General features: G+C 47.1%; 3 protein-coding genes across 4 annotated transcripts; 1 reads left to right on the top strand and 2 right to left on the bottom strand.

The window, feature by feature from the left end:
- The first annotated feature begins 3813 nt into the window (after positions 1 to 3813).
- Positions 3814 to 5163, top strand: TSSK2 (testis specific serine kinase 2). The gene has a single exon (XM_074920911.1). The coding sequence runs from the start codon at positions 4183 to 4185 to the stop codon at positions 5161 to 5163; it is 981 nt and encodes a 326-aa protein (XP_074777012.1). The 5' UTR covers positions 3814 to 4182.
- A 559-nt stretch (positions 5164 to 5722) lies between these two features.
- On the bottom strand, positions 5723 to 15080 carry ESS2 (ess-2 splicing factor homolog). The gene is made up of 10 exons (XM_074920909.1): positions 14864 to 15080; positions 14373 to 14541; positions 13327 to 13422; positions 12552 to 12718; positions 10587 to 10704; positions 9718 to 9851; positions 9470 to 9572; positions 8025 to 8134; positions 6992 to 7107; positions 5723 to 6439 (listed from the first exon to the last, which is right to left on the bottom strand). Exons 1-10 carry the CDS (start codon positions 15014 to 15016, stop codon positions 6154 to 6156), a joined length of 1452 nt encoding a protein of 483 aa, XP_074777010.1. The 5' UTR covers positions 15017 to 15080; the 3' UTR covers positions 5723 to 6153.
- Positions 15081 to 15722: 642 nt separating this feature from the next.
- GSC2 (goosecoid homeobox 2) lies at positions 15723 to 18489 on the bottom strand. 2 transcript variants are annotated; one of them, XM_074921382.1, is made up of 3 exons: positions 17888 to 18489; positions 16869 to 17116; positions 15723 to 16320 (listed from the first exon to the last, which is right to left on the bottom strand). In XM_074921382.1, exons 1-3 carry the CDS (start codon positions 18192 to 18194, stop codon positions 16216 to 16218), a joined length of 660 nt encoding a protein of 219 aa, XP_074777483.1. In that variant the 5' UTR covers positions 18195 to 18489; the 3' UTR covers positions 15723 to 16215. The 2 variants fall into 2 exon arrangements, with proteins under 2 accessions (XP_074777483.1, XP_074777482.1); XM_074921381.1 differs by lacking the exon at positions 15723 to 16320 and having other exon boundaries at positions 16722 to 17116.
- Positions 18490 to 21946: the final 3457 nt, after the last annotated feature.

The following is a 21946-nucleotide window of genomic DNA, read 5'->3' as shown; positions in this document are numbered from 1 at the left end:
GTGCCATGCCAAGTGCTGTAATGCTGGCAGACACTGATATTATGGGATTGCCAATGCCCTGGCTGAGCCACGGGCAGGTGTGAGGAAGAGCCACCCTGCATGGCTGCACCAGCACCAAGCCCCCAGGCAGGAGGTTGGGGCACCAGGGACTGCATCACGGGAGCCGAGGGCAGCCCAGCACCGGGGCACGAGAGGCGAGGATGGAGCGTGCTGGTGAAAAAATGCTGAGCACCTCTGCCTAGGGTATAGGGAGCTGCCATGTCCCAGGGACTCCCAGTTTCCCACTGGGAATGAGCATTTCTCTAACCAGTGAGTGCAGATCACCCATGCCCAAAAAGCAGCAGAGAAAAGCTGCCATGCCAAGGAAGAGCAGAGGGAAAGGGGTCACGGGGAGGGTGGCCGAATCAGGCTCTTGCCCTGGTCTGATGCTGAGCTGGGGTTTGCAGCCAGCTGCTGTGGGGCCAGCAGCAACAAACTGGGATTGAGACAACAGATGCAAACACGAGGAAGTGGGAATTGCTCCATCTCCCACTCCTCTGCATGAGTGGATCCATTTCCTCTATTTTTGCAAGAAATAGCCCAGTCCTCCAAAACAACAAAGTATCTACAACCACAGCTTCCCTTCTGAGCTAAGTAATCAGAGAAGTAGAAAGTAGCACAGGCTAGTTAGTGGCCCCTACTGAAACCTGCTCTCAGGGTGGGTGCAAAGCTGCAGCCCCTGCACCATGGCAGGGATGGCTACCTCTGCCCCAGGAAAGGGCTCTTGGCCCTGAAGGTGAAGTGCACAAGGAACCAGCTTGGGGCTCAGTGCCTTTGGGAAGTCCTGTTGCAGACTCAGCTCCCTGCCCCAAGACACAGCTCACACAGGTGGCAGAGGATCAGCAAAACTAAGCTGAAGTGCTGCCTCCTGCCCCAAGGCAGTGCATGTGCCCACCGCTCCCTTGGCCACTCCAGCCTGGCTGTGTGTTCAGAGCACGGCGTGGGGTGATTGGGAGTTTCTCTTGTCACTTATGTGCCTCACCAAACCCTCTGTTGCGGCTTGTCTGCTGCTCAGCATTCTTATCTGTGCCCCACAAAATAAAGAGCAGCATTAATCTCTGGTGTAATGGGTGTTTTGCTTCTTAAAGGCATCTGAGCCTGCCTTCTCTGTTCAGGTCACAGCAACTCATCCCTTGTCCTCACTTGCTCTTCACTAATAGTTCTTGCAACTTTCTAAGAATTACATCCTGCTGTTCTCCAACTATAATTCCCCCTCTTTTCCTTATAAAAGCAAGAATCTTCTTTCCTGCATAAAGCAAGGAGCCAGCCCCAGACTGCACATGCAAGTACTCAGACTCTGCACATGATTATGTTACAGCCCCACATCACACAGCCTCAGGTCCACTGGGGATCCCACAATTTCTTGCAAGCAGCCGATAACGCACTGCAGCCTGCCCTGCCACCAAGGAGAGTCCCACTGCCGCTGCTGCTCACCATCTCTGCAGCATTAGGAGAGCTCCAGGTGCTGTTTTGGTTCAGGGAGGAAGTGTGCTTGGACCTTGCACACAGGAAAACGCAGATACAGAGAACAGCAAAAGGAAAATAACCCTCTGAAAAATGGGAAAAAAAAAAATAAAATCACAAGTTATCAAGAAGCAAGATGTTTTTTCACACTGGATGTGGCTCTGTAAGGCACATTATCTACTAGTGCTACAGCAGCAAAAATATCTGGCAACAAAGAGTTTACCGATTCCCTAATTACAGATAGCAGGGGCTGAATTGCAGCAGGAAGCAGAGACCAGACATTACAGCAGGCGTTACAGGAATAGCCCATCTGAAGAGCACTACATCCCCTTCAAGAGATCCAGTTTTATAGCATTTCACTGAAAATAAATGACATTCCCAGCAAATACATGAAGGCCCCTCAGTCTGGCAGAATCAAGACTGATTTTAAGTAGTGCTGTCTAGGTTAATTTGCTTGAGGGTGAACACAAAACCAACACCATCCCACAGGATATTTAATGCAATCTGCTTTTCAGCATGAATTACACAACATGGACCTAACCATTCTCAGATATCATATCCCCCTCTGTTACTCCAGCTACACCTTGGTATGAGCACAACCAGTTCAAAATTCTGTGAAAGTTGCACACCCCATCCCGCTTCTGACCCACATACACACCCTATCCACAGTCCCTCAAACACTGCCCAGCCTTTACGTGCATCCCATGAACAGGAGAGCTCCTGCACCCAGTGAATCGGTACAAACCATCTAACAAGATGATGGAGGAGATAAGGCACTAGGCTTGAAACACACATGCTGATCTCAGCCTGCTTCTGCACATCCAGCCCATATCCCAACTTTTCATGGAGATAAGTAGATCGTGTGATCATTACGAAATAATGAGGTTTTTTAAATTAACTCAGAACTTCATTGTTACTTAGCCAGGTCAGTCCTTAAAGAACATCTCTGAAACAAAGAAACATTAATAAATAGATTCCCTTTACATTCATTTATAAGTACCTGATAATTTTTTTTTTCTTAAAGAAAAAAAATTAGCCTTCAATTATTTCTGAACTGAAAAAAATCAAAAATTGCTAATTGCTTGCAGTCACAATTCCTAGCAATGCCATATTGATCAATTGATTTTTACAAGGTACACTACAAAAATCAAGTTCCCTGGAAGAGTTTTTCAGTGTCAGGGACATGAGTTTTGGAAGTGGCAGTGGAAACTGCAGAATGAAGCTCTCCACAAGACAAGCACAGCATCAGACATCCCAGGCCTTACAGAGGGCTGCAGACACTGCTCAAAGAGCTGCATGAGATTTTCCATGGATGTTTTCTTGGTAAAATATCACCTGATTATAGCAAATGTCAGGACTACCAAGTGTTACACAGGCTGTCTTGTACTCAGGCATTGTGCAAGAGGTGTACACATCTGACTACGCCTGCTTCCCGCTAAAAGGTGCTTGGTGCTTCTCCAGGCTGGATCACATCACACAACTGCTCATCCCACACTCAGAAGGTCAGCTCATACTCAAGCAACCACAGCTCTGAGTGCAGACTATGTATGGTTAAAACTGCTCTTCATTCTTTTGGGTAATTATAAAAATTAGCTGAAACTTTCAAAGAATGGGAGGGGGAAAAAACCAAGCAAAAGCCCCAGTGTGGCTGTCAGAAGTACCACTTCTGTTCTTCAGAATGACATTGTCATCCATGCTGGTGGACGAAGCCGGATTGTCCCTAGCCCCTGTGTTGTGATCATCAACATCATCAAGTCTCTGGAGCCACACACATAGCAGCTGTAAAAACAGATTTGGAAAAGCTGAAATCAATGCAGAGCAAAAAGCCCCAGAGGCTGATTACAGTGAAGCAATCAACATGCAAAACAGTAATCCTCAGAGTTCTGAGGAAGGTGTTGGTGTGAGCCTCTTTCAAGAACACCAGAAGCTGGAAGTGAAAATATAACTCCCTCTCTGAGTAAGGGTTTAAGAAAAAGCCATCTGCAAAGCCCACAAAAGCAGCCAATCATCAGAACTACAAAATGGAGGGGCTGGATGAACAAGAAGGAAATGAACTTAAGAGAAGCCACTTCCTTCTCCCAATAAGCTCATAAGAAAAAAAAAAAAAACCAAACAAAAAACAACCAGTTCTTGAAGACAGCTCCAGTGAAGACAAGAAAAGCAGCATCTTGTCCTTTTTGAGGAAAGCTGTCTGACAAGGAGCAAGGTCACCCATAGGCCACAAGCAAGCCCATGTGGGGCTTGAAAGATCATCCAAGACATACAAAAAGACAGCAGACAAAATTTCACCCAACATGTGAATAAATATACTTAGGTACATTTTAGGAAAAAAAAACATTTAAGCTACTTCCATCCTGTTAGGAAAACTAAATATGAAGATCATTTTATGAAGGCAGAGCACAACCAATGTCTCTCAGTGACTTGATGTTAAGTTTTGCCCTGGGTGACATTCAGTACTTTTATAAAAAAACTGAAAGGTCCTTCCAAATGCCCCGCACAGGGGCAGCTGCCTGTGACATCACACAGCAACCAGCACACTGGGTGCCCACCCTCCCACCAGGCCTCCCAGTGGCCACCATGGCGTATGGGGTGACCACCATGGCGCACAGGCTGGCCACCTGCCACCATGCGTGATGCACGCCAGCACCAACACACGCAGCTCCCCCCAGCTCTCCCACCATGGATGACGCTGCGATACTTGAAAAGAAAGGCTATAGCCTGAGCAACACACTAGGAGAAGGCTCCTACGGTAAAGTGAAATGTGCCTACTGTGACCAGCTGAAATGCAACGTGGCCATCAAGATAATCAACAAGAGGAAAGCTCCTCGGGAATTTCTGGAAAGATTTCTCCCCAGGGAACTACAGGCTTTGAGACGTTTGCACCACCCCTCAATCATCAAAACCCATGAGATCTTTGAGACATCAGCTGGTAAAGTGTACATTGTGATGGAGCTGGGGGAAAAGGGAGACCTCCTGGACTACATCAACACCACAGGAGCTATGGAAGAAGACATTGCTCGCATCAAGTTTCAGCAGTTGGCTTCTGCCATCAAGTATTGCCACGACTCAGACTTCGCTCACAGGGACCTGAAATGCGAGAACATCCTTCTTGATGAAGACCTCAACATCAAGCTGTCAGACTTTGGCTTTTCCAAATCCTTGTCTCGGGATGAAGATGGAAGAACTATTCTCAGCCAAACCTTCTGTGGGTCTGCTGCCTACACAGCCCCTGAAGTGCTAGAGGGAATTCCTTATGACCCCAAAATTTCTGACATATGGAGCCTGGGTGTCATCCTGTACACAGTAGTCTATGTTTTAATGCCATTTGATGATTCCAATGTCAGGAAAATGATCTCTATTCAGAAACAACACAGGATTCCCTTCCCCAACTCAAAACACCTGAGTGCAGAGTGCAAGGACCTCATTTACCACTTGCTCCAGCCCAATGCATCTCAGAGGTTGTGCATAGATGAAGTTTTGAAACACTCATGGTTGCACACTCAAAAATCCATACCTTCCCCTCTGCCAGCTGCAGAAGAGGGTGAGTGTTCCAAAAACCTGCGTGAAGGAAAGCCTGAGCACAAGCAGCAGGCCAAATCCCATTCTGCAGAAGATGGAGAGGAGAAAGAAACAGGATCCTCTAAGGATGGCTGGTTTTAACAATATCACAAAGTTGGTCTAACTTGTGAACTGCTGGTTCTCAACTTCAGCTTCTCTGAACCCTTTCAGCAACAGTCCTCGTCTTTTGCTTTACAAAGTATAGCTCAAACTATAAGACCAGAGAAGACATAATACATCGGCTGAGGTGAATGAACAGCTTAACACAATTATTCTCAAAAGACCTGTCTCTTATAAGGTTTGCAGGGATTAGAAGTTACTGTCAAAACACATTGGAAAGCTTCTTCAAGTGCTGCTGACACTTAACAGCTCTTACACTCACGTTTCTCAAGTTCCTGACTACACCAGCTGCAGAATTCACACGTGCATCAACGACATTTTGGATTCAGTAAAAGGGCAGGTTATTAGGAAGTGTGAACTGATGTCTGAAACTATTTGCAAGCTCTCTTGACAGGCCCACTGTATGTTCAAGAGCATAAGTTTAAACACCACTTAAATTAAAGAGAAGCCCTGTAAAATTCTGGGTCATGTCTCAATATATATACAGTTGTATCCCCTGTTCTGCAAAGTACAAAACTGAAAGAGTTTGACAAGCTGGAAAAAAGTCTACTTCAACATTTTAGGAAGGCTTACCACATTTTATAAATAGATATATCTGTACAGAAATGTATTTAAATGCATGGCCATCTTAAAAACAAAAATGTATCTTAAGAAAATTATCGCCCTTTTCCAAGAGTCCTGAATCTTCTCTGCCGTTGCAGGAGGCATCCTTTTGCTACAGCAGCCCTGTGCATCCCACCCATGCAGTTCAAAGGGAAGTTATAGCACAGCAGGAGATACTCTGCTTCCAGAAAACACATCACAGGCTATTTTAGCTGTACTAGAGCAGCGCTGGTCCTGGATCTTGTAACCACTGGCTTCCATTCTGGCAGCTGTATCCAGACGCCCCTTACTACTGACGGCTCACAACACCCCGTCTGCAGACAGCTGAGCGCAGGCAGTTCACTGTCACCTTGCTGGTGACTGGAATATTCAGAAGAAATCAGATACCTTCCTTCTTTTAGGAAGTTGCAGTAAATTGTCTGTGATCGATGTAGTATCCTGAGATGCTGGCGTCTGAGATACTGTCCTAGATTGTGGGGTGCTTGTGGGTGTATGAGGCCCATTTGCTGGGGTCTTGTAACCAGGAGTCCCAGTGTGGGCTGGGGAAGGAGTATAGCTGGCTCTCAGGGCTTTGTCAGTATATTTACTTGCAGTCCTGTTTACTAGTCTTTGCAAAGCTGGTGACATTGCTGGGCTTAGTCCTTTCGGAGTGAGGCTGGAATAGAATAACAGTTTTAAAAGATTTTACAGTAAAAATCTGCCATTTATTAGGAAGAGTATCAATGCTTCCACAGGCAAGCGCTGTGTCCACTTCCCCCCAAGATGAGACCCACTAGCTGCTGGCGTCACTCCACCTGCAGGTAAATGCAGCCCATCTCTCTAGAGAGACAAATGACAGAGAAACCTCCTACATCCCTCCCAGACCCGAGTGACACTGCGTCCCTTTTCCTTTGAGCCTGTTCTGTCCTTCCCATGACCAGCCAAGCAAGACTGATCAGTCTCCTCTCTGCAATGAGGCAAGACAGCAGTCCAGTGCATTGCTGGGTGGCTGTAGGGCAGAACAGTAACGCTGACAAGAGGGAGTATCAGCGACAGCCACCAGCTACCTCCTCTCATGAACTGTTTTTTAATTTCTAAAAACTTCTAGTTTGACTGTACCTCTCCCTGCTTCCAGTACTCAACATTCCTCCCTTTCTATACATGTTGATTTAAATCTCATCAGAAAATAACCATCCCCAGCCTCACCTGAACAGAACAGAAATCTCACCTGGCCAAGTTTTCTGTCACCTTTCGAAGTGCCTCCTGCTTCTTTGCTCGGTTTTTAGCTGCCACTTCGTTGGCCATCTTGAGTCCTAACCTCTCACGGCGCCCAGGATCCAGGATCTATAAACGCATCACACAGTTCACTCACCCAAGGCACTCGTATGAGTGCTGCAAAAACGAGTCAAAGCACCTTCACAGTTGGATTCCAGCCTACAGGGATCTAAACCGGGGAGTAGTAGGGTCAGCCCACACCTCTGCTGCTGTATAAAGCCAGAGAGGACAGAGAGACCTTCAACCTGCCTTAGCAAGTAACAAAAATGGTAAAACCAGTTCAGCCAAGGAAGCAGCCATTACCTCTGGCATTTCCTCCTGCTGTCTCTCCCAGACAAACAATGTCACCTGTGTCTTGCCTAGCCTGGCCTGTAGTCAGCCATCTCTCAGGCAAACACAGACATTGCTAAACAGTAGGAGAACCAGTCAAGGGCTTTGGAGTCTGACAAAACAGGCACATAGAGCAGATTACATCCTTCTTAAACAAAGAGTCTCAGACAGCTCACATTCAATGATTCCAGCAGGAGACAGGTGCCATGCAAGGTCAGGTGCCATTAGCAAAGCCTGCCTTTCTACTCTTAAGTGATACACCTGCCTCAGGCTGAGACAGACAGAAGATCAAGACAGAGGGAAATCCTACAATTTCTACCCATTCATACATTAAAATCAGATAAATTAGGCATCTCTTCAGCTTCCTCTGAAAGCCCCTCTGTCTGGGCACATCATCAAATATCGAATCTCACTCTCCTGCAGACACTGTGTGTTCCACCTCAGGTATCTCCACCATGTAGGTTTCATATGGAGCCATGACCATCTCCACCCTCCAAGCAGAACTGAGATTATTAGTCTCAAGGACTGGGAACACAGCCCAGAGATGCATCACACTCCCACAACAATGTTAATCTGTTAGTTACTCACTGGCCTTTCCCTTCTTAGTCCTTCCCCCCCCAAAAAAAGGAGACATGCTGACTCCTGACGTGAGATACCTTGAAGGCTGGTCCAGGTGTTCGGTCCACATACGGTGTTTCTGACCCTTCCAGGCGCAAAGGGGTGCTTTCAATTTCACCCCATGTCATAAAAGGAGACTCATTCACACCTAAAAACAAATTTTAAAAGTCAAGCTCATGCAAGACATTTGATTATTTGTTCACCATAAGAAATCCAGAGAAACAAATTATGAAATGCAGCAAATTCATCAGCGCACAAAGGAGCCCGTCTACTACAGAGGTATCCACAGCCAGTGTTGAATAGGAACATTTGGTTCCCATTAAAGGGGCAAGACCTTAAACTCACAGCATTTTCTGTGGCTGCGTCATCCTCTAGGTTACAACACCCAAACACTGTCCCTTCCATGTTTATTTTTCCATTTGGTGAGCTTTTTCTTAGTGACACTTTCATTTTTCCTCTAAGTACTAGTCTTCCCCTCTGCTATTGTATGAAAACTCATTCAACACAGGGAACTACTTAAAAGCAGGGAAACAGGCAGAGGATTTAAGATACATGTAATAGCCAGATGTACCCTCAATTCATCTTGAGGCTAGCCTGTACCAGACAGCTAAAACTGCAGAAGATTTTAAGAGCCCGATTAAGTCACTGGCTAGAAAATCCTGCTGTCCAGGGTTTGGAAAAGGCATTTACAATGGAGAAAGGAGGTGCGCTCCAAATGCCACCTACAGGCTTTCTGGGGGAAAAGCCTCCCTATGTTCACCTTTTAGCATAACAACAAAAGACAGGGAAATGTAATGGCTGGTGAAGAACAGCTGAAAATTCAGATACCGTATTTCAACTGTAGAAAAATAATCGGTTTGTTCTAACTGATTCTGGGGCTAATATAGCTGAATAAAAGGAATCTAATACAAAAGTGTATTCAGACAGAGGAAGAACCTAGAAAGCAGCAAACCTGGAGGAAAAAGCTAGATTAGACTGTGAAGGAAGTGAGATATGCTATATCCCTGTGAGCCAGGCTGAACCATCACTCAGCAAACTACTGAATACACTGACACAAATGCTCCTCGTTTTGAAACACAAGCACCCGAACTCGTTGGAAGGTTAATGTTTGTGAAATACTTGAATTCTTATCTTTAAGCTCTGGAGAAGCATCACCCAGAGATAAAACAAGCAACCACACTGTCGTGGCACGTGCCCTTTAGACGATTCCTAAGCAATGGCACAGCAGCTTGCTCAGGGCCTCTCCGTTACAGCATGACTTCTCTTGCCAGTGTATTGGACTAGGATTTAAGTACTGCATTGAGCTGGCATAAGAGAGTACACAAAAAAAGACAGCAGCTCATGAGACATACAGGGATAGAAGGCTTATCTCCTTGTCTAAAACAACACTGACAGCCCAGTGTCAAACAGAGCATCAAAATAAGTGCAGTAGCAGTCCACTTATATCAGAAAAACAAAAAAATAAATCCGAAAATCCTCTTACCAGGGGCAGGAGAGGGGGTGGCCACAAATCCATATCCATTCACTTTTGGAGACTCTTGAGGTATCAGTTCTTTCCCATCTGGTCCCACTTTGCCCTGCTTGTACTGAAATTTAAAAAAAAGACAATGCCATTCATGTGGAGAAAGGTGTGAGTCAGCTGTATCTAGCACACAATGTTCTCCTGGTTGATGAACAGCATCAGAGGGCAGAGTCTAACAAGGTTTTAGTCAGAGAGTAAAATTATCCAACCTGAGCATTGAGGGCTGCAGCCTGTTGGAGCTGTGATTTGCTCACGGCTTGGCTAAAAGGGTCCTTCACAAAACGGGTGTTTCGATGGACAACTTCCCTGGGCTTCTTAAACACATCATCCTCATCAGATACACCTTGAAAAGCAAAATGTCTTTTAAGAAAGGGCTCAGGTAACACTAGGCAGCAGTGTGTTCTAAAGCTCCCAACCAACATGACACTTACCACACATTCCTACACAACACAGAATCCATCAGCAATTGCAGTGTGTCTCTCTAGCAATTAATTTAAACCAAAATTTGCACTAGATATATGCTTTGTAACAGCTGAAATTTACAAATTAAGATCAGATTTGGGGTTTTTTTTAGGAAACAGTCAACAAGACTTTTCTCTACTTCACTGGTTTGCAGAAAGTACCAATAGTACATTTATAGACAAAAAGAAAACTGTGTTTAGATGATGTAGCTTTCTATAGCAACCAAGGGACCAACAAACCCAAGAAACACTCTTTGAGCAGAAGAAAAGAATGAATAAAGATGACAAGAAAGTGTTCATAAATAAGACAGACCAAGCTGCAAAGAGCTTTGTTTCCTGAAAACAAGCGTTTCTATAATACAGATGAGTTTCTCAAAGACATATAGGACATGATCAAACTTTGCAATCAGAGGCAAAGGAGCAAGGTCCAAAGAAGGAAAAGGAAAAAAAGAAAAGAAGATTTTTTTTAAACAACTTTACATATCTGAGCTTCACGGAGGAAAAAGTGCAGTATTACCAGTAAGAGCTGCTCTGTCATCTGTAGAAATGCTGTAAGCACTGTTTGGAGTCAACCCACCTAGAACCAGTTCCTCTTCTGAGAAACCTGCACACCTCACCTGTCGGATAATACATGAGGGTGTTTCGAGCCGTGTATTCCCAGGTCTCCAGTCCAGCTTTCACATTCTCCAGAGCTTGCTGCTCTGCTGAAGGAAGTGCCAGGTTCTCGTTTCGTCGCTGAAAAGGCGATGAAGAAAAAAAAAAAAATCATCAGGTCTGAAGCAGACTCCTGCAATCCTTTAATCACGCATACAGAACTTGGAAAGCTTAACCATGAGCTCAGCTACCTGCCCTAGCATGGCACAAGCACTCTCTGTTTGGCAAGTGGCATTTGAGAAACCATACCATTCCCAGGTAAGCTTGCAAATAACCACCCCATATGCAGTTCTGGTATAAAATCAAGTAAGAACTAAAGAATTAACTTCTCAGATTATGTTTATGACTTTGTTTATCACATCTTGTGACAACACTTGTGACAGTTCAAACTTTTTCTGTTTTTCCTCTATCTACTAATCAAAAACCAAATGAAGCATTCACTGCTAAATAAGGGAAGAGCAACATATGACACATCTAATATAAAGACAGTCTACAAGGCCTTGGCAGGAGAATATTTGTACCATCCTAGTCTCTTGGAAACTGTATTAGCTGAGGCAAGAAGTAACAAAAGAACAGACACTTCTTCAATACTTAGTCAGTTTTCAATTGTATGGGTATTTCCATAGTATGGGTATGGAAGCATTTGACATTCACCTGATTACTTGTGTGCTGTTACCAGCATATTGGTATCAGATACCAAAAAACCCCAAATAGAACACAGTCAGCCACTGGTAAGTTCCTCCATTTTAAAATTCTCACATTAATTAAACCAGGCAATTACCACCAGAAGCTATGTATTAAAGACATCAACTGATGTGGTTTCCAATAGGTATCATCCATATACATTTAATTATCAGTATCATCACTGAATATGTTAAACCAGGCATAGCCGTTGCCTGCTGCACAGGCATGCTGCACAAGGAAACGCAAGGTCTGAACAGAGTGCTGGCTGACAGGAAGACAGACAACATCAGCACAAGACCAGCTCTGGCAACTTCACCTTGACCTAAAACCACCCCTGTGATTTGGGAATGTTCTCCTGCTACCTGCCTTTTAATTCTGGATGAAAGCATTCAAGCAAAGAAGATGCATAAAAGGTCACAGAGGACACTTTTATTGTAACAGACTCTGAGAGTTTACATTAGCTGGGATAAAAACATAACTCTCACTCACAACAACAGCAGTGAACACTTATGATCAGTGCCAAACTTCATTAAAAGGCACTGCAGCTCACATCCATCACTGACACATCGGCAACAGTGCCAGCTGTTCACTGCTGATGGAGAAAGATTGACATGGCAGCCCCAGAACAGCTCCTGGAAGACAGCACAGCCAGCCATACTGTGTACAGTACTTTAATTCAGCAGCTGAATGGATTATTACTAGTAGAAACAGAAAACTGAAATAAGAAAACAATCTAACTGCAAATAATAAAGGGTTGACACACAAACAACAGGAACTGTTCTCAGTTGCTCTCCTTGGTATTGCTGCTTATGCAGGAGACTGCCAAGAACAGCAATACTTGCACTTTGTGCAATGCTTCACTGACTCAAAGCTTTAGGAAAAGACAGATCCTCAGCAACTATGTCAACACTGGTTTTGGGTTACAGATGAGGGAAAAATAGGACTGCAAAAGGAAGGACCCAGGAAACTCAGGCTTAGCTCAGATTTAGATCTGATCACTCCATGCACCTACTATTCAAAAATCAAGACCCTTCTGTTCTTATTCAGTAATAAAAGTAATTCAACAGTCTAATGCAATAGCCATGCTCAGACCCAACAAATTCTCATTCACATTTATAGGTGGATTTAAAAACAGAAGGTAAAATGATATTCTATTTAATCAAACAAGGAAGACATACAGTAAAATGTTATTTCCCTGTTGTGTCAGTCTGAAGAGCAGAGATACCACTGAGCCGTTTCCCTACCTGGGCATACTCCTCTTCTGCACTGTACAGCCAAGCATGCTTGACTTTCTCCTTCTCTTTGGCCACCTCCATGATCTGCTCAAACGAAGCATTATCTTCACTCGTGTGTTTTGCTAAGAAGCTGTCCAGACTGGGAAGCATATCTTTATCGTCTTTTTCTGCTTCTCCTAACAAGAGGAGGGAAGAAGCCTGAGAAAGGTTAATACCTCCCTTCCTATGACAGCACTATACATAACTGTTAATCCCTTCTGACAGTGAGCCTTCTACGGATCCACTAATAACTAACATGAAACTTGGTGGAAAAAAAAAAAATAGAGGGATGCAGAGTGGTACAACAACAAATTTTTTTTTTTGGAAGACATATATCCAACTTTCACCTAAAACCTTTTATGGCATTTATAGCTATTTGTGTTAAAATGCGTAAGTGGCCAGCTGCTAGCAGACATTTTTAATATACTGTATGAATAGCTCTGTCCCTACAATCTTTGCTTACTTACAGAATTAATTTCAGGTGACACAGGAACAATTTACTGCCTTCAAGAGATAAAATGAGGTAAGAAATTACACAGCCAAAAAAAGATAATGGAGAATTCACATACATGATGTAAAACATTACAACAAGTTCAACTTCAGAGTTATCATTTTCATCTACTAGAAGGTTAAAGGAAACTCCTTAAACATCTGCTAAATACCCAAAACCCTGACAGGAGACAGAGCTCACAAAAGTCTTTTCCCGCTGCTGAAGAATTCAGCTAGAGAAACATCACTCTCCTACCTTCGTCTGCAGCTTTAATGCCAGCTTTGGATTTATTCCCTGGTGGAAGGCCACCTGGATGCACTTCTGGGGTTTCAAACGTGGCTGGAGTAACATCTGTGACAGAAAAAAAAAGGCTCACATGGTGATTAGAGCATGGAACAGGACACATGCTGTGACATCTTCCACCATAGTAAGGGTCATGTGCCAAACAAGTCACAGAAGACATATCAAGAGATCAACAATTTAATTAACACATTATGAAAAGACCCCAAAATATTCTACTTAATTCTGTCCCAACCACTGAACAAGATTTTGCACACATTTAAGACATTATTTTTTTCCTGCTGGGAAAAATTCACAGCAGAGCCAGAGCCCAGTATACTTGCCACCCTATCTACAGCTTTAACCAACAGAAACAAGCAGTGGCAAAACAGTCTTAATCTAGGACAGGGCCAGCACCTGCAGCAGGGGAGGAAGAGAAACCACTTGGTGACACATGCCCTTTGCCACCAGAAAGCTAGTTACCTAAACCCCACTACGAGAGCTCAGCCAGGGACTGGGCTTCAGTATAGGAAGCACCTGAACCTGAAGTGAAAGCAAACATACATCAGGGCATGGGAAGCCTGCCGTGTAAACCTCTGATACGAGCTTCCAACACCTTCTGTCCCCAATATATGAAAATCTTACATGTCTGTAGATGCAACAAGAACCCCTAAAACTGTAAAAAGGATTCAAAACGTAGCTTAGCATTTTTAATAGTATAATATCACACATTAGAGCATATAACATTCTCTAGGGAGCAGGAACTTGGCAAAAGATGCCTGTGAGGAACAGTTATTCAATAGCTGTTTTTCCCAAAATCATTCCCTCAAGAAAGTATTGGACACCAAAGAAAAATTCAGCATCAGCTATCAGATAGTGACTACTGCCCAACCTGGCATACTAATTCTCATGCAATGTCAATCTTGAATCTTTAAGATAAAACACTGCCTCCACAAAGTTAGATAAACCAGAGCAGTAGTATTAGATATAAAACCCTTATGCCCCAGTGAGCCAGTTCTTACAGGGTGCAGGTGTGTCCCTCGATGATTTGCCCAAGGAGGAGCCAAACTTTATAGCAATTTGTCTCATTTTCTCCAAGTCACCGTTTTCTTCAGCCTCCAGATATTCCTTCTGTGCTCGCAACTTCTCCACATCAGGAAAGAAGTCTCGTTGAATGATTTTCTCTAAACCCTACACACAGAGAGACAACTGCCAGGCCGCGACAGCACACCTCGGAGTGCCGGCTCAGCTCGGGGCCAGCCGCAGACCGCGCCCGGGAAGGACGCGCAGCCCAGGGGCGCTTCAAGCCGAGGCCGGGCCGGCGGCCGCGCGCCGATCGCTGTCGCCGCAGGAGCCCGAGGGGCGGCCCCAGAGCTGCCTCGTCCCCAGGCCCGACCCGGGGTTAGGCCGGGCACAGCCGAGCCGGGAGCCGCTCGGCCCAGGTGCCAAGAGAGCGGGGCCTCCTGGGCCCCAGCGCGGCCCGGCGGGCGCTGCTCCCTAGGCCCGGGCCTACCTCGATGTAGGCCTCCTCATCCAGGATCTTCTTCGGGCGCCGCGGCGTCGCCTGCTTCCCGGTCGCCTGCTTCCCCGTCGCCACGGCGGTGCCCACGGCAGCAGCCAGCGCCAAGGCGCCGGAGGAGGCCGCTGGAACCGCCGCCGCCTCCATAGCGCCGGGGCCACGGCAGACCGGTGAGAGCCCTGACCCCCTCACCCGCCGTCGCGGCCGTGACGCGCCGTGACGTAACGCGCTGTGACGCGCCGTGACGCGACGTCGCGCCACGGGGAAGCGGAACGTCCCGCACCCGCCGCCCCGCCCAGGAGAGACGCGCGGAGCGGTGCGCGCGGCGGCCAGCGCGCCCCCTGCCGGCGGGAGGACCCGCCCGGTCCCGCCCCGTGACAACGGCTTGGCCTCGGCCTCACGGCCCGGGCTCTGCCGGGGGCGGCGGCGGGGAGCCGCGGGGTCGCAGCCTGGTCCTGCCGGGGCGGGCCGAGTCCTTTGGCACCCACAGGCCGCGCGTTGGGCCTCTCCCCCCCAGCACCCCCGCGGCCGCCCTCAGGGCTCCTCAGAAGCACCGCGGGGACCGGGCACCGCCGCCTGGGTGCTCGAGGGCTGTGGAAGCCTCCCGGGGGCCGTGGGGCAGGCGGAGGCCCAGCGGCAAGCAGGCACTGGTGGCACGTATGGCCTGGGCCCCCCCCGCCGGCTCTCCACGGCACGCACAGAGGTGATGGGACAGCTTTATTTCTCTCACAGCTTTACAGGACTGGGTTCCCCTTTGACCCTGCTGGGGACACCGACACCACTTGCACAGACATGGGCTGGCGACAGAGGTGAGCTGAACACTCGCAGTGCCAGCCCCTCTCACCACAGCAGATGGATGGATTACCTCTCCCACGGGCTGTAGGGAGAAATCCGTGTTCCTTTCTGTCCAGTAAACTCAAGCCCAGAAGCAACTCTAGATGTAACCGAGGTGCCGAAAATAGGAAACATTAATTTGCAGGGTATTTCGCAAATCTACAGTAGTAAAACAAGCACAAATACTACCTGCACAGAGCAAAGACAAGAAGGTGAGTCTCCCCTTCTGTTGAAGCACACACATGTAACACTGGTACAGCTCTGTCCCCAGCACGGGCTTTTGGCAGTGGTTTCTGCTTAAGCATCTGAGGGTCATGCCTGGTGAGTTATTTGCCACGTGAACCAGGTTTGGCAGAAACTGGCACAGGAAAGTGCCGTGTCTGCTTTTACCCGTCCACTGGGAATCACAGAGATTCCCTTTTGCTTCATCAGTCCCCCTCGGGTTGCCCCTCTATAGAACCTGTCAGCTATGGGAAATGGATGCTCTCGATGTTCATCTGCTGCCATGTGGTCTAACAGCTCTCCTCCGAGGGCTTCTTGGTACCTTGAAGGACCAGTGCTGAAGCAGACACCCTCTTCTGATGCCGCCACTTGGCCCGCCGGTTTTTAAACCAAACCTAGAAAGCGGAAAACAAGAACTTCTACATTTCATGTGTCACTTGCAGGGGGGGCAGACAGTTACACTCGTGGACTACAGCGTAAGCTTTAGGATACTGTAATACATTTCCCAATATGAAAGTCTGATACAAGATTTAACCAGTCATTCCCGTACAATCCTGCTCAGATGCATGTAAGGGGCACAAGGGAGCTGGGACCTCCCCATGGAAAATTCAGAAGTCACGCAAATCACATAAATAAGGAATATACATTTGGGTGCAGGGGATGAGCAGAATGGGGCATGTCTGTGTGTTTATATAGGTGACTCTAGGGAAGAGGGAGTGTGTGAGTTTATGGGAATGGATACCAGAATCAATCAGCCCAGCAGAACTGGTTTATGTTGTTCCGTTGCTTGCCAAACTTAAACCGTGTTTTGTCTAATACCCAAGAATGTTTTTTTAAAATGAGGCCCTGGGTTTGCAGCTCCTGAAAAAGATAGCACAATGCCCCAGTCTCTGTTCCTGGGGGGTTGCAGCAAACAGCACCTCACCAACTGGCAGGATCTCACCTCTACTCTCTCCTCCTTCAAGTGAATGCGGTTTGCCAGGTGCTCGCGGGTGATGACGTCCGGGTACTGGTTCTGATGGAAAAGTGTCTCCAGGGCTTGCAGCTGGTCCTCGGTGAATATGGTGCGATGCCGGCGTGTCCGGCGCTGGATCTGGTGGAAAGTCTGCAGCTCACTTGGGTTCCCCTGGGGACTCTTACAGACCCTGACTGCTGAGTGGAAGAGCCGCATGGGCCAGGGGAACCGGGTGTCTGGAAGGGGAGAGGTACAGCAGCAGTGTTAGGTGGGAGACTGAAACACCCATCTTGCTCAGAGCAGTTCAGGCACAAGCTGCATCCATGCCTGTTTTTTGGAAGGAGGCAGCCGGCCAGCTGGTCTGGGTGACGAGGTATGTGATCACCATGCAGGTCTTCCTTGTATACTTACCAGTTAGTTGCACTATGGCCAGCTCCCAAAAATAGCTGGAAACTCACAGCCTTGCGAAGAGCTGTGTTTCAGTCCTGACACGGGGGATTTCTGAATTTTCAGGATGCTCTTGAACTGCATTTTAAAGGGTTTGCCACTTTTTTTTTTTTTTTTCTCCCCCAGATGCAGCAATTTTGCTGGATGTAGCCAAAAACTTTTCCTTAAAGGACCCGTGAGGTTCCCCAGGGCCTGTGTTGTCAGGAAGCACAAGCACGGCTCTACACATGGGCAGCATAACCATGGGGCCCCACACTCCACAGAGAACTTCCACTCCTAGAAGCATCATCCTCTCAAGCATTTTACACTAAACAAGTAACATCCAGTAATAAACAGCACCTGCTGCTTTTAAAACCCCAGTAGCACTGCAGGTAAAAGTGCCTGCTCTTGGGAGCCATGCTGAGAGCAGAGCTTAGCTCACCGGAGCTGGGGTCTGAGACCACCACGGTGGCAGGCCAGATGCTATATTGTCACTCAAACACCCAGGTTTTCCCCTCTGCCCAGCTCTGGCACCAGCCTCTCCATGAGCCCTACACCATGAATCAAACCCAAACACTCACCCAGCCAACTCGATGAGTCCTGCAGGGAACGGGTGCTCGTGTGAGAACAGCAGCAGCAGTTGCAGCCTGTCCCTTCCAGCTCTTCCTCCTCCTCCTCCTCCTCCTCCTGCAGGGAGCTGGCCGGGATGGTCTCCAGATCACACAGTCCCTTGGGTGTGCAGTCCAAGATGCTCCGGAGGCACAGTGGGACCAGGACCTGTGGGCTCTTCTCTGCTGGGCTGGAGAGGATGTCCTCGATGCTGAATGAACACGGCTTCTTGAGGCCTCTCCTGCCAGCGCTGGCATCCAGTGCTGGTTCCGAAGACATCCTCTGCCAGCAGCAGCAGCCACGGGAATGGGCAGCCCAGGCTGAGTGGGGTTTGCTCTCCTTGCACTAACTCCAGAGTGGGGTCTCGCAAGGAAAAAGACAGCTTACATAGCTTTTAAAATGGGCTGGTGAAGCCGTCCAGAATTGCTGCTTTGTCTTGGCATTTCAAGTGGCTGTCATTATCACAGCTGAGTTTTTATTTTATACGCACACGCACTTTTTCTCCTCTAACCTGCCTGCTTTATGACTGAAGCCACCCTAAATATATATATAGAGATATATAATCCCTTTGGAAAGAAAACCATAAACCCCCCTGTGAATAAAATAAATTCTAACTAATCTTGGCAGCTTTGTGAAGGGTTAGTGTGGATCTAAGATTTAGCTAATCCCACAGAAATGACTGGAGAAGGAAATCTGATTTCTCCATCTCGGGTGTAGATTTGAGGTGGTTATGATCTCCATTGTGCTGCAGCCTCCGATCCAAGGAAGGGGGAGGATAGCTGTTCCCAGCCCGGAAATGGACCAGAGGATTAACTCCTTAAAAGAAGCAAATTATCCCTTTCTCTGGCCAAATGAAAGCTTTCCCATCAAAAGAGAGCTGTCATATCATACAATATGAGAGAGGAGAGAGTTCAGCTTAATAAAAAATAATTTTTAATGATAGTGCAGCCTTTGACTGTACCAGAACTCTCTGCAAAAGTTGATTTATTTTCTGCTGAAAGAGAAATTGTATTTTCCCTCCTTCCCCTTTCCCCTACCTCCACTGCCCTAATCACAGTGATAATGCTGATGCTTTGCATGTATCCAACATATTATTTGTAAGAATTCAAAGCCCTTAATAAATTGGATTACTGGCAGCTCACAGCAGCTCTGTGGCATAGTTTAGTGGCATGTGGCTACCTCCTGTAGAGCCAAGTCGTACCCCTGCTCGGCGTTGGGACGGGAAGGGGAGGATTGCTGCCGTCTCTCTCTGTGTGCAGGCAGGCAGGCAGCAAGGTCCTGCAGCAGCTCGGGCAGGAACATGGTCTCAGTGCCACAGCTAATGGGCGGTTCAGTGAGCCAACAGCTTCCTCAAAGCTCTGTTAGTTCAATGCCCAACTTCTTCTGTCCGGCAAGAGAAACTGGGGTAAGGCTACAGCCAAGAGCGGTGTGACTCAGGGTGGGAGGGGATGCCTGGCACCAACCCTCCTGAGGGCAAACAGCAAGGCCTGGCAGATGCAACCCAAAGGAGAGAGGACATCTTCCATCTTGGGTTTATAAATGAAATGAGTAGCTGGAATTAAAATAGAGAAGGTGTGGTTGAGCTCAGGTTGTTTAGGAAAGTTTAAACTCAAGTTCTCTTGCCCCCAGTGCAGTTTAAGCCAAGGAGAGTAGCAAGTCTTCAGGAGCTCACGTGGGGAACACTCTCACTTGGTCTTTCTTTGCAGGGGAGAGAAGATACCAGTTCCACTCATGAGGACGAGACACACAGGTGAGTGCTGTTAAACCACTGCACATCAAAGGTCCTTGTGGCACCTCGTGGCTTCACACTGAACAGCCCAGGAACTCCTCCAGCATCGTGCAAAAATGAGAGCCAGTCTCCAGGAGAGCCCCCTCTCAGCCACCATTCTTTTCTCCTTGGCCCTGCTTTCTGCCTGCTTTTCCCCACCCTGCTGATCTCCTCGTGCCAGAAAGAGATGCCCCATAGCCACTTTACCTGTGACCCTCAAATCTGTAAAATCTCACTTAAAACCAAACAACTATTTTTCCTTCCATCCCTTTGTTTGTCACTCCTTCAGCTATTCCAATGGCATAGCATAAATCATAACTGTGCTTTACATACTTGCCATAGGTTTGAGAGGGTCAGGCCTTTGTAGCTGTCTGGTCTGGACATGTTTGCTGCTCTCCTGCCAAGGTGCCAGAGCTCCAGAGAGGCACTGGGGATGCACTAACACCAGGGATCATCGCAAACTGCTCCTGGTTTTTGTGCACGTACCCAAACATTGTCATGGGAGATGGATGTAGGGCCAGGTTCTGCTCCCCACACTGTGCTGGTCCAGAGGGACCATAGGGCAGGTGAGCAGGGACGTGCCATGGGCAAGCACAGGATCCAACCCCTTCTGCTCTCAGCTGTAATAATCATATGCCCGAAGCAGATTAATTCTCTTTCCCCATCCTTAACAAAGGAGGCTTTTCCCTGGCCTCCCCTGCCCGTCCCTGACTTCTCACCACACATACACTTAGCCTATTAGGATCTCTGCTGATTGCTTTCTTTCATTCCTCCCATACCTTTCACTTCAGAAAATGGACTGGTAATACTTCTTTTATCAAAGAATTATGGGATTTAGGACCCAGATCTTACAAAGAGACTTTTGATAGCTGCTGGTAATCAAATCCCAATCGGCAGACACTTCTCTGCACCCTGTTACCGGAGAGGAATAAAGGAAAGGGATTATTGATGTTCTGTTTACCGAGCCTCCAGAAGATAGGATCTCTGGGCTATTTCATATTAGAAAAGGAAAGGAAAATAAAACAAGAAAGAAAAAAATGCAGACAAGGGAGGACAATATAGATATAGATAAAAAGAAAAGAAACAGGCTCTTATCATTTTCTTATTGGTTAAGGAGATTCCAAAGCCATTATAGAGGATTAGCAAAAAGGTTAATCTGCTTTAGCCATTCACTTGTCAAAAGTGAATTTATAGGGTTTGAAAATCCTTCCTATGGTGAAACCAGAAAAATCCCCCTCGCCCTCCTCTGCCCCTCCCTTCTGCAGTCAGCACAAGGGGATGGGAATGGGAGCTCTGGAGACCCTAAAACACAGGAGCACCCTCCTCTACCTTGCCCCTGCCTGGGTGCTGGCACCTGTGAGACCTCTGGTTTGGCAGCACTTCCCCCACTCCCTCATTGCCCATGTGAGGTGGCCATGGTGCTCAGGGAACAGAGGAGCAGGCCCGAGTGACTGTCCTCCTGTACTGCTCTGCCTTGCCTGGGGTAAATCCTGGGCTGCTTCACTGGTTGATATTGGCAGCAGTCTGGGCAAACCTGGACCCCTGGGTGGATTTGGGCTTCTAGGTTGATTTCTAAAGTGAAACAGAGACAGATGCTGCTGCTGGCAAATGTTCAAATGTTGCCAAAAACTACAGGCCGGGGTCCCTCAGTCCACAAGCACAGCGCTCACCCAGGGAGCCACATCTCAGCATCCTCCTGGTCACCCAGCACAGACGCTGGCCTGTCCCAGCTGTGCTCTCCTGTGCTGCCCAGGCTGTCACCCAAGAGGCTGATGCCCATTGCTTGCCCCAGTGCCACTGTGAGAAACAACCCAGGGAAAAAACAATCCTTCAAGGTCAAAACCAGCAAGAAACACTTTCTCAGTAGGTGCTGGGTGAAGTTCAGTAGGATGTGTTAGTCAGGAGTTATAACTGTGTTTAATAAAGACACAGAAATCACAGAATGATTTGGGTTGAAAGGGACTCTTAAAGGTCATCTTAAAATCATGCCTGTTAAAATAGTTGAACCCTGTTCCAACTGACAAAAAGAACCCAAATAAAATATTTTTGATTTGATGATAATTAACATCAAGTGTTATGATAAATCTGTTTCTCTCCCCAAAGGCCATTCCATCCCACAGGAAGAAGCAGAGTCCCTCCACTGTCTAATCGTGTTAATAGGGATGCTGGCTAACAGAGATGCTGGCTAACAGGGATGCTGGCTAACAGGGATGCTGGCTAACAGAGATTCTGGCTAACAGAGATGATGGCTAACAGGGATGCT

This window comes from Athene noctua, chromosome 17 (assembly GCF_965140245.1).
Source record: "Athene noctua chromosome 17, bAthNoc1.hap1.1, whole genome shotgun sequence".
Classification (NCBI taxonomy): domain Eukaryota; kingdom Metazoa; phylum Chordata; class Aves; order Strigiformes; family Strigidae; genus Athene; species Athene noctua.
This window is presented reverse-complemented; position numbering and strand designations above follow the sequence as displayed.

Coding starts and splice junctions, on each gene's coding strand:
- TSSK2 (XM_074920911.1), top strand. CDS start 4,183: ATGGATGACGCTGCGATACTTGAAAAGAAAGGCTATAGCCTGAGCAAC.
- ESS2 (XM_074920909.1), bottom strand. CDS start 15,016: ATGGAGGCGGCGGCGGTTCCAGCGGCCTCCTCCGGCGCCTTGGCGCTG. Junction 9,852..10,586: donor CCTCATGTATTATCCGACAG/GTGAGGTGTGCA, acceptor TTGCTTTTCAAG/GTGTATCTGATGAGGATGAT. Junction 9,573..9,717: donor CTGCAGCCCTCAATGCTCAG/GTTGGATAATTT, acceptor TTTAAATTTCAG/TACAAGCAGGGCAAAGTGGG.
- GSC2 (XM_074921381.1), bottom strand. CDS start 18,194: ATGTCTTCGGAACCAGCACTGGATGCCAGCGCTGGCAGGAGAGGCCTC. Junction 17,117..17,887: donor GGACTCATCGAGTTGGCTGG/GTGAGTGTTTGG, acceptor CTCCCCTTCCAG/ACACCCGGTTCCCCTGGCCC.